A 12,148-nucleotide genomic window follows, 5' to 3' on the forward strand; every position below is an offset into this window, starting at 1 on the left:
GTAATCGCGTAAATATACATTCTCCTTTTCGGTGAGAGCATATACTCTGCTACATGGAATTCTTGCTCCCGACTCTAGGTCTATGCGGCAATCATAAACCCTGTGTGGCGGGAGGATCTCTGCTTCTTTAGCATCAAAGACCGAGTGCAGATCTTGGTAACACGAGGGTAGTTCAGTCTTGTTCTCATCACTACTGCTACACAAAGAAACCATGTTAACTAATGTTCCCCCTATTGGTTCCCCTGGTTTAGGTGGAAACGTTATGGTCGAGGTTTCCCAATTGATGTTAGGGTTTTGGGCTCTGAGCCAGGGTATACCTAGGAGTACTGGAAATTGTGGAGAACAAATAAGATCAAAACTTATGTCTTCGTGATGTTCGGGGTCTATAGTCATGTGTAAAACAGAGGTATGATGTGTCACAGGGCCTGAGACAAGGGGGCTACCGTCAATGGTGGTGACATGACTGGCTATTGCTTTTGGTGTACAAGGTAACAAGTTTTCTTTGGCCCATTCTTGATCCATATAATTCCCTGATGCCCCTGAATCAATCATTACTAACGCATGTAAACCATGTGCTCCGCTAGACAAAAAGGCAGACACATACATGTGATTCGTTGGGGTGTTTCTATAGTCAGAGGAAGAGACTGTTAATCCTAACCTACCTGGAGTCCTTGTCTCGCAGGACTCCAGGCTTCCTAGTTTCCCGAAAACTTAGACTGTGCGGGTTTTACAGGACAATCTTTCAAAAAGTGGCCTGCCTTCCCACAATACAGACACAGTCTGAGTGTTCGTCTTCTATGTCTTTCCTCTTGTGTGAGAGGTCCCCTCACTATGCCTATCTGCATGGGCTCACTCTCGTCAGTGGATTTCTCCACAGTGACCTTCTTTTCACGTAAAGGTAGATATCTTGCTTCAGGTTTACCCTTCTCTTTCTTTCTTTCTTGTTGTCTGTGATCTATTTTTACCACTAAATCAATGAGCTCGTTACATGATGTAGGCAGATCTACAATTTGTGATAAAGCATCCTTCAAGTCATCTCTGAGACCTTTGTAAAACATGGTGCCACGTTTCTCCTCTGGCCAGTGGGATTCAACTACAAGTCTACGAAAAGAAGTAATGTAGGACACGAGATCTTGATTGCCCTGTTTCAAGGCTAATAATTCTGTATCTGCAGACTGGGTGTATACATGTCTATCAAAAGTTTTCGAAACTCCCTCCTAAATGCGGGGTAACTGTGTAGCAACGGATCATCCCTGTCAACTAACGGTATGGCCCAATCTGCAGCTCCCCCACTGAGGTAGGAAATTACAAAAGCTACCTTAGCCTGGTCAGACGGAAAACATGCAGCTTTACAGGAGAAATGCAGCTGACACTGACTAAGGAAGGCGGCACATCGTGCCCCGTCTCCGGAATACCTTTCAGGTGGTGCTAAAGGTAGAGAAGGGGGTGTGGTTACTTGAACCACCGATGTGCTTCCCCCAGTAGCTCCACCAGACTGTTGTCGCTGTAATACATCCACTCTAGATATCAATGCTTGGGTCTCTACCTGTAGATTCCCCAACATACTAGCAACATCAGCCAGGGATACCGCATCGAGATCCATGACGCTCGGGCAGAACAAACCACGTGGGCTTTACGTTCTGTAATGGTTCTCAGGCAGGTTCCGCAGGAGCGCCAAGGATCCAATGAATATTCCACAGCCTTCCCCTACGGCCTTCCGACTCTATCAAGCACTAGAGTACCGAGAGGCTCGCCAGGGGAAAACAGGGAGACAAAACAAGGAAAGGCGGGGAAAAACTATTCTTCTTGGTTGTAGACTTCTGTGTGGGTGGACATGCACCTGGCCTGGACCTCTGATGGGTGTAGGGGCTAAAACCAAAACAGGAATTACTAACCCTCAGAAACATACACAGAAGAACAACAGTCACCTCTACAATTTATGTGTACTACATACCAAGGGTAATAAAACTTTGCTGGCATATAACTGTGGATTGGTGACAGGGGTTTGGTTGAGCTAGGGTGGAGGAACAAACAAGAAACACAATAGTGATTACTCGAGGTGTACTGTGCACTTGTATAACACTGTTCAGGATTATAGTATTCTTACTTGATAACATGTAGAAGACTCTTAAACCAACATCTGTATCGCAGTAGAGCACACCAGAATCAGAAGGTAACATTCACGTAGAACTAACTGTCTGAGATGCAAAACAAACATTCATTAATTCAAGAATGGCTTTCTAGAGAATAACATAAGAATAGCGCACTGCGCTGTTACCGTGATTCTGGGAGATGTGGAGATGTATCTTTCACGAGTCCACGCAAGTGCAGAACCCACACACAGTAAGTATGGCCAGGAATTCAGGAAGTGAGGGAAGATGATAAGGACCAAGAAGGAAACAAATGGCGGGTAAGGGAACCACCGGATGGCGGAGACTAAGCCCGGCCGCCGGGTGGAGGGAAGGAATAAACACGGCTAAATACCTAAAGAATCCCCTGCTAGACAGCGGGGAACAAGCCCGGCTGGAATGCGGAGCAGGTAATAGAAATGACGGGGAAGCAGCAGCCCGGCCAGACGGCGGAGTACAAACCCGGCCGTCGGGCGGAGCCAAGGGAAAAGAGGAGAGGTCAGTACACTGCCCGGCCGGACGACGGAGCAAGACCCGGCCGTCGGGCGGAGCCAGCAAGACCAAGGGGAACACTGACACACTGCCCGGCCGGACGGCGGAGTAAAACCCGGCCGTCGGGCGGAGCAGTCTAAATACAAAACGAGGCTCTAAGACAAGTTCCAGAACTCGGAACCACAGCAGGAACAAGTAGAAAGCCTCAATGCAGAGGAACGGAAGCGAGCTCGTTCAAACACTAAGGATTTCCGGAAATCAGGCAACAGGAAACAGGACAGGAATCGCAGTAACGGGAGCTTGACGCAAGGACGTAAAGCGTCGCTCCAAGGGCTCTACCTGCTTATGTAGGGGTTTCTTAAAGGGACCGCCCGTTTGCTGACCTCGAGGCATGACATGCACTAATTTCAGTTATTTTCTTACAATACAGACATTTTGCCCTTAAAAACAAGGCTTTATTTGTTCAGCAAATAAATACAATCTCCTTCATCAGATTACAATTTTCTCAAAATAATGCATTTCATATTCCTAAATCAACTTGTAATTTTTAGTAAAGAAGCTTATTTTTCATCAAATAGCCACTATTTTCTGAACATACTCTGGCCTTCAAGTACAATTTCTCATATATATTACCCCATCCATCACTTTTCCCACCCCATAAAAAGCTTGACATTATCTTATAATATCCCCATTGTCAACAAACACCAGACTCTTAATTGTATGTACATTAATTAGTTTGGTCTGCAATGCCAACATATCCGTTTATTTTTCTCATCAAATACTCACATTTAACACAGCTTCAAATAGACAGATCCAGACGCTCCTGCCCATGGGTTACCAGATCATGCCGGGTGGGCCACTACATGCCAGGGATGCCCCTCAAGAAGCAAAGGATGCCCGTCATATGCCCATTTGATGTTAGGTATGGCTACAAGAGGTCACCAGGGATGCCCACTAGATTTAAAGTGTGGATACCAGAATGGCCTACTATATATAAGAGATCTTTGTTCTATACCAGAGATGCCCACTACAAGGCAGGATTGTCCATCTCATATTGTTGTCCAGCAGAAGCCAGGCATAGTTTCCAAAGCAGGGGATAGCCACAAAATGCCAAGAATACCCTCCAGAAGCCAGCAACAGTGCCACGTACCAGGGATGTCCATGAAATGTGATTGACCCAAGAGTATTTTAGGTGTCTCTGCCGGATGGACCTCAAGGCTGTCAATTGTTAGAAATTGGGTTCCTGGTTAGCTGGGGTATAATCCCTGGTCAAGCAGTAATCACAACCTTAGTGAGGGAATGGCACAAGGAGTCCCTAAATTAACCTGTGCCCTCTCTCTGGTAGCTTGGCACAGATCGGTCAGGAGTAACTTTAGAGGCAATGTGTAAAGTATTTGTGCAACACTTCAAACAGTAAAACCGTTAAAACATCACACAAAAACATTCCACACCCGGTTAGAAAAACAACAAAAATACAATCGGTGGAACTGGAGTTATGAATTTTTAAAGAGTAAACTGTAAAATAGAGTTAAAAGCATACAGCTGGATCGGGTCAAATCCAAAAGTTCGGGCCAACTGCAATGGAGCGCAGGTCGTATACAGTCACAGATCATTCCCGCTGAAGGTTTACCTTCTCATGTTTTGTGCCAAGAGTGCCGCTGGGGGGGAAAAAGCTTGCCGGGAGCAAGGAGAGCTTTGCTGGCAATGGTCATTGGGAAACCAAGAGCCGGCCAGGTTTCACAAAAGGGTCCACTGGAGCCTCGCCGTAGTTATCCAGGGCCACGGACAATGCTTCCTGTGTGAAGATATAAACTTGCAGCAGCTCACGCTGATTCATTGTGCGAGAGGCACGGTTCCAATGTGAATGGGCCCGCTCACTGTTGTGAAGAGCCCAAAAGCTTGACTCAAAGGAATCGAGAGAGACACCAAGGGCCCAGGACCTGAGAGGCACCTCTTGGGAGTAAGGCGCTCATTGAAGATGGGTCCAGGGGCTGTGCTGAGCCTGCGATGTACCTGAGGGTCAGATCAGGAGGCCAGCAGGCTAGCCCTTTGAGCCGCTCTGGGGTCCTGGGTTCAAGATGGGTTCCACTTCCAGTTCCAGTTCTTCCTTCCGATGTAGGAGGGCAGCAGGTCAGCACAACAAGTCCCAATCTCCTTCAGAGTAGCAGTCCAGCAGTGTGGCAGGCCTTTCAGCAGCACAGCAGTCATTCTTCATGGCAGAGTATCCACAGCTCCAGATGTATACAGAAGTGGTAGTGTCTGAGGTCCAGTTCTTAAACCCAATGGTGCCTCTGAAGTGGGTAAACTTCCAAGAGATGCGTTTGAAGTGCACATATGCACTGCCTCCCTGCCCTGGCTCCAGACTCACTACAGAGAGGTGCGCAGCCCTTTGTGTGGGGACAGGACACCGCCTATTCAGGTATAAGTGATGCTGGGCCCAGCTCCTCCCTCCCACCCTGCAAGGATAGCCCATCAAGTCACCCTTAAGCTCCCATTGTGTGCGGCTGTCTATGGAGAATCCACAAACCCCAGCTGTCACTGACCCCAGACAAGTGATCATAGACAGGCAGCAGGCATCAAATGGATAAAGCAAAAAAAATGACAACATTCTAAAGGTGGCATTTTCAGAATTGCAAATCCGACTTCACTGTAAGTTGTGATTTTAAATTGTTATTTTGAAACTTAGGAGTCTTATCTCTTCCCGAATTGGAGATTAGACTTATACAATGTAATAAACAAATCCCAATGTTATCCTATGGGAGAGATAGGCCTTGCAGTAGTGAAAAAAGATTTTAAGGGTGTTTCACTACCAGGACATGTAAAACTCAAAAGTACATGTCCTACTTTCTAAATACACTGCACCCTGCCATTGGGCTTCCCAGGGCCAACCTTAGTGGTGACGTATAAGTATTAAAACGGAAGGTTTGGGCCTGGCAAGAGGTTTAACTTGCCAGGTGTACATGGCCTTTTAAAACTGCACACACAGGCCCTGTAGTGGTACTCCTGAGACATGTTTAAAGGGCTAGTTAAGTGGGTGGCACAACTAGTGCCGCAGGCTCACTATTAGCATTTAATTTACAGGCCCTGGGTAAATGTAGTGTGCGTTACTAGGCACTTCCCAGTAAATTAGACATGCCAATTGTTGATAAGCCAATGTAACCATGTTTTAGGGTAAGAGTTCAAGCACTTTAGCAGTGGTCATCAGTGATAAAGTTTGTAGAATCCTAATGCCAGAAAAAACTAAATCAGCAAAAACAATAAGTCATAAGGTAAATATTAGGGAAAACCATGCCAATGACACAGGGTCTAACAAACACCCAATGCTAGAGATGCCCACCAGATGCCATTAGTAGCGATGAGACATTTGGAGGCTACAAGTGGCTACTGTATGTAAACGGTGACTTAAGGATGTCAAGAATGTCCAATTAAAGTCAAGGATGCTATCAGAGAATAAGCGTACCCGCTAGATATCATAAATATCAGCCAGATGCCACTGGTACTCAATATATACCAACTGGTGGCCACCAGTTAATAGAGATGTCCTCTTCATGATAACAACACTCACCAGATGCAAGGTTAGACCACCAGATGATAAGGCGGCCCCCAGATGTCAGGGATGCCTATCCTGTGCAATGAATGGGTAAACTATGCCAGGGATGTCCACTGGATATGAGAGGTGGAGAAGATGGCATAGATGCCAACCTTACAAAGGAGAGATGCCAACCATGCAAATATGCACAAACAGATCAATATAAACACTAGCAATAAACATCTACGCAATATTGTATATCCAAAATTGCCTCTCACATTTTGCTTTACTAGTTGCCACCTGTATCTTTGCGATTCTCCCTCTGCTGCTTAGAAGCATGATATAGCTTAGCCCCAGAGGGGATGAGAGATGTTCCAAGAATCACAGACACACCCAATCAAATGGCAAAGTGCTGCTGAGCCTGCCTTAAATACTGTATTTGTAAAGCATGAACAACTTACCCCATAGGATCTCAAGGTGCTGGAGGCCACCGGGGAGATTAAGTGAGCTATTGCCCAGAGTCACATAGTGCTGAGCTGCCACCGGGGATCGAACAGTGAGCCCTGCGCACCAGAGTCAGCTGCCCTGGCTGCTGCACCATACCTCTCCTTTGCTTGCCTTGGCATAGAAAGCGGGAGGGCTGCAAGCTGCTTGTCTGTCTCCTTAACTGGATATTGGTGAGGTGTCCGTACAGTCCCAGGAAAAATAATAATAATAATAATATATATGTGTGTGTGTGTGTGTGTGTGTGTGTATGTGTGTGTGTGTGTGTATATATATGTGTGTGTGTGTGTACATATATATGTGTGTGTGTGTATATATGTGTGTGTGTGTGTGTGTGTATATATAGATATTTATGTATATATATATATATCAAACAGAGTAACAGTAGCCACTCTGTCGTTATGATTAAGGTTACCAGAAATGGTATTTCCTCAGAATTTTCACTATTAATAAATAGGTGCCCAATTGACTAATCTTCACAAAACTATTGCGTTTTCTACATTGGAGGAGGATGGAAGGTTTTGCGGTGACTGGTCATGGAAAAGCAAAGATAAAAGGTGGTCCCAAAAAAAGTTTGGACATCAATGCATTTTTCCATAGACGTTGAACTCATGCACAGCAGCCAAACGTCCAGTCACATTTTCCATGAAGCATTTGCACATTATGGTGTGCTGGAGGTCCTTGTGGCATGTGAAGCAAAGTCCTGCTTTGAGGATACATTATGCATCGGCTGGTTCTGAAGGAGCTGCAGGGATTCCAATGTGGGTCCTGTGTGGTAATCGAGGATGCCGTTGACAAATACGTTGCAATTTGAAGGACTGTCTTGAAGAAGTGTCATGCAGTGGTAGTTCTGATGAGGCTCTGGGCTGCGATGGAAGTCCTACACGTGGGACAACCAACGCTCTGGTCAGGAGGCCAGCCAACTAGCCCTTGTAGTCAGTCTGGTGGTTTTGGGTTCAAGAGACATGTTCCGTCCTTCACTCAGGCTGAAGAGCAGCAGGCAGTAGGGCAGCCAGTCTTTTTTGCAGATCAGAATGGCTGTCATTCCTCTAAGATTCCCCACAGGTCCAGATGTGTACTGAAGAGCTGGGTCTAAGGGTCCAATATATATGGTGCCCACTTTGAAGTAGAGGAAGCTTCTAGAGGTTTCTGACCCCCCCCCTGAGGTGTCAGGCATCCCCTTTTATTTTTATTTATTTTAGGAGCTTATATAGCATGCAGCTACCCCCAATGGGGGTGTCCTGGCACTAGGACAAGCAAAGGAAGGAGTGAACTCAGTGGATTTTAGTCGCTGGAGAAAAGCCAAGTCTTAAGGTCTCGGCGGAAGTGTCAGGGGTAGGCTATTCCAGATTTGGAGGCGGCCACCGAAAAGCGGGGGGTAAGGGAGGTAAGGAGTCGCAGATGGTTGGATCTAAGAGCATGGTTAGATCCCCTTCCCCCCTGCCATGGCCCCAGCTTGTCTGGGATGACAAAAGACCAGTGTCAAACTCTTTGTGAGTGTGCTCAGGCAGAGCCTTTGAGATGTGCAAGTGTGGTAGGTGCATCTCCTCCCCCTCATTAACTCAGAGTGGCCCATCCTCCCAACACTTATTTTCCCTTTGTCTCACTGTCTGGGAGCAATATACAAATTACATATGCCAGCTACACCCATTCATGTGACCCAGGAACAGGCTTCACGCACCAAAGGGTTAGGACAAGAAAACAACAACTTTCTTAAAGTGCCATTTACAGAATTGTTGCTAAAAATCTGACCTTACCATTTAAGAGGGATTTTAATTGCAAATATTTAGACACCAACCTCGACCTGATTGCCTGCTCCAAATTGGATGTTATCACTTATTAATTGTAATAAGGTAACCCAATGTTATCCTATGTGAAAAATAGACCTTAAAGTAGTCTTTATACTTAAGCACTACCTTAGAATTCAAATAACTCGTTCACCTCTTTGCACAGTCTTCTCACCTCAATCTCCACACTACCTTAACTATAACTCGCCCCTTATCCATGCACTACCTATACCTTTATATGCTACAGAAGTTAGAGCATGTGAAATCACTGAATTAATAACAACACTTCTTATGAAATCTCAAATTATATGATTTGCCTGAATATTCTGCATGATGCAGTGGTGAGTTAGAGTTAATGTAGTGTGGCGAGTTAGGTGAGAAGACTGTGTACAGAGGTGAACAAGTTATCTGAATGTTAATGTGGTACGTATGGATAAATATGAGTTATAAGTATGACATATTACTTTGAAAGTGGTGCTTAGCTGATAAATTAAAGATATAACTATAGTTGTATAATTTCTAAAGTTTGTGTAATTTGAGTTGTTTTTAGACAAACATAAAGAAATATTCCCTGACTATAACTGATCTTTAACCTTTGTTTTTTTTTGCGGCAACCCCGTAATGACGTCCATGGCTATTTGCATATTTTCAGTGCGTACTAAATATGAAAACAGCAATTTTATGTAGAAAACCATATTTGTGTTACACAAACTGTGGTTTTACAGGCATACATTTGTTTACTTTTCCAAGAAAGTAACTCTTCTACTAAGAATGTGATGTGAGAATTTAGAGTGGGAAAACCCTCAAATAGTGGGCGCATTCCAAAATGTATTTTCTTGTGGCTATTCACCAACATTTCATCAGCCTAGAAAAAGGCCAGAGATTTGAAGAGCTGTAGTAAATACATTCCAGGATTTGAATAGGAACAGAGGAATACTTTTACAAATGGTTGGGGTGTAGGTGTTTTCCCAATGCGCACAAAAAATATGAAAGTGCAGATGCTTTCATGTAAGACCTTTGCCTGTGCGCAACTGTATACTATGTATATGTATGGATGTGGAACTACTTTCTCATGTTCGTAACGAGAAATCACAGATATCTTCTACCACTACTTCTGTGAACCTTGGCCTGCTAAGCCTCACATATGTACTCCTGGAAACCTTAGTGAATTACCAAAAATCACATGTTTAATCCAATGTTAACAGTAAGGTCCTCAACAAAGTTTTTAGAGGGGTTTTTAATATCTTTCACGCTTTGCACTTTTAGTACTTTTGAGTAACATTCATAATAGTCTTCCAATGGAAATACATATACAGGAAACTCTATTATGCTTAGCTTCTAAATAAATTAAAATTAGGAAATAACATAAAGTAGATGTAACCATTTACAGTTCATTTATATAATTTATTGTGTTTTTAGAACGAATGACAAGATATGGCTTCTCCCTCCTGCACCCTTGTGAGTAAAACAGGAGCAGAGTTGAGGACGCAGTTTTCATTGATGATCTGCTGAGATCGATAGTACTATATGTGACTTCTGATCTCATCGACGATGTCATCAATTGTGTAATCAATGGCAAAATGTTTGGTGTTACAAATCTTTGAAAATAATTGCTGTACTAAAAATGATCTAAACTGTTCATGATAATACAAAATTAAAAAACAATTAAAACGAAAATGGAAAACCTTTCATGTTATTTACGTGGTCATACGCTGCGTGTAGTTGTATGAAAATTGTATTCTTTTACATGTTGTTGCCGTTCCCAAATCAAGGGCCAATATTACATTAAGATAAGTAGGTGTGGTTGCATTACTGTGCCATCACAAGATGCCATATGAGGATGCCGGATTATACCAAGAGACTTTACAAATGGCATTTTTGCTACAGGAGACAGAGCCTCAAAGTGGGAAAATATAATTTTCAATAAGGCTCTAAGAATCCTTGCACTGGAACTGCTGAAATATACAGGGGTGGTTCAAATGAGACACATATGCTTGTTCTTTAATGGTTTTGTATTATGCATGCTATTGCTTCACTATTCACCCAATAAAGATGATGACTGTGTACATTGTGCATGCTTCTATGTGTTAAATGACTGTGCTATACACTTAAAAGATTTTGATTCATTTTAGTTAACCATAAACTGACCATCTCTCATATTATTTTCTATCTCTTTTCACTAGGGAAAAGAAAGTGAAGGAGCGTGCGGAGTTCAAACAGACGGCTACAGACGAAAGCAGGACCAAGGACAAGACGAAGGACAAGATAAGGGTCATGGCCAACAACAAGGGCAAGGAATCACTCCTGGCGAGGAAAAAGATTATGGAGCAGGCCAAGTTCATGGCCAGGAACATGGGAAACAAGGAGTTGAAGGAACATGTCATGGAGTAGCACAGGGGCCCAGGCAGGGAAAAGGTGAACGATATGACCAGGGAAAAGACCAGGGATATGGTCATGGAAAAGACCAGGGGAAAGATCAGGGATACGGTTGTGGAAAAGACCTGGGAAAAGACCAGGGAAAAGACCAGGGATATGGTCAGGGAAAAGCTGACGATAAACAGCTTGGAGGTGGCCTGGGACAAGACCAGTGGCAAGGCTGTGGAGACAAACTAGGAAAGGGCCAAGCAGAGGACAAGGGAAAGGGTCAAGAACATGGAAAAGAAGATAAGAGTCTTGAAGAGGGCCAAGGACAGGGACGGGAAGGAAGGTGCCATGGTAAAGACATGGGACAAAAGCAGGGAAAGTAACTCAGGCAGTTTCTAGGAAGAGAACGTGACAAGGAATCCAGAAAATAAAAGCCGTCATCCATTATTGCACGCTGTACCACGTAGGCATTCAACATGCATCTTTTCAATTAAACTGCCCTAAAACTGTACAATCAAGTTCCATCTCGATATTAAGATGTGACATTGTTAAAATGATAGAGTTGCAATGTATACTTTAAAATAAATTCATGACTCAATTATCACCTCTTCAGTGTATTTTTTGCCGAACATACATTTTCATTGCTATGTAAACCCATACTATCTTCAATTATGTAGAATATTAGAGAAAAAGATTTGCATTGTCAGTTCCTGGAACACACTGCGTATTTTTTTAATTAGGCTTAACTTCCTTTCAATAGCTCAAGAGATAAAACTAATCAAAACCACATCTACGTTGTTGATTTCGATCCACACAGGTGTTCTGTTAAAGCGGTTGTGAAAGCAGTGCTTTGAATTTGAGAGAAATGTAGTTGTGCAACTTTATCTCTCCCATCACAGGATCTAGGTATTCTTTTAAATCCATAGGTCGTGGTCATGGTACAAGTCCAGCCCATTCACAATTCTCAATCACACATAAAAAGCCCTACACAACACACAACCAGAATACCCGAACAGCCGCTTACACTTTCACCAACCCACCAGACAACTATGCTCTGCCTCACTCTCACTAATCCACATTCCTGCATCTGCAAAAGCAAAACTGGAGGCCCCTTTTTCTCCCACATAGCACCCAAGACATGGAACGACCTTCCTCAACACATCAGAGCCTCCTTCTGCATTCCTGAATTCCCCAAGATGCTGAAGACCTGGTTCTTCAGATAAACACCTTGAGGACCACAAACCTACACACTGGCCCAAACGCTTGGATACCCCTTCGGGTGATTAGAGCACTACATAGATCAATATAACATAACATGGTGAGCTTCTGTGGCTTAAGTGACT

At 43.9% G+C, this 12,148-nt stretch overlaps 1 protein-coding gene across 1 annotated transcript; it reads left to right on the forward strand.

Annotated features, from left to right (window-relative positions):
• The first annotated feature begins 9,854 nt into the window (after positions 1 to 9,854).
• On the forward strand, positions 9,855 to 11,406 carry LOC144781136 (uncharacterized). Its single transcript, XM_078659798.1, has 2 exons — positions 9,855 to 9,899; positions 10,625 to 11,406. The coding sequence occupies exons 1-2, from the start codon at positions 9,876 to 9,878 to the stop codon at positions 11,186 to 11,188; spliced, it is 588 nt and encodes a 195-aa protein (XP_078515924.1). The 5' UTR covers positions 9,855 to 9,875; the 3' UTR covers positions 11,189 to 11,406.
• Positions 11,407 to 12,148: the final 742 nt, after the last annotated feature.

This window comes from Lissotriton helveticus, chromosome 9, assembly GCF_964261635.1.
Source record: "Lissotriton helveticus chromosome 9, aLisHel1.1, whole genome shotgun sequence".
Lineage (NCBI taxonomy): Eukaryota > Metazoa > Chordata > Amphibia > Caudata > Salamandridae > Lissotriton > Lissotriton helveticus.

Bases quoted from the DNA above. Each gene is read 5' to 3' on its own strand.
- LOC144781136 (XM_078659798.1), top strand. From the start codon at position 9,876: ATGGCTTCTCCCTCCTGCACCCTT. The intron at 9,900-10,624 runs GTGAGTAAAACA...TCTTTTCACTAG, and splicing joins CTTCTCCCTCCTGCACCCTT to GGAAAAGAAAGTGAAGGAGC.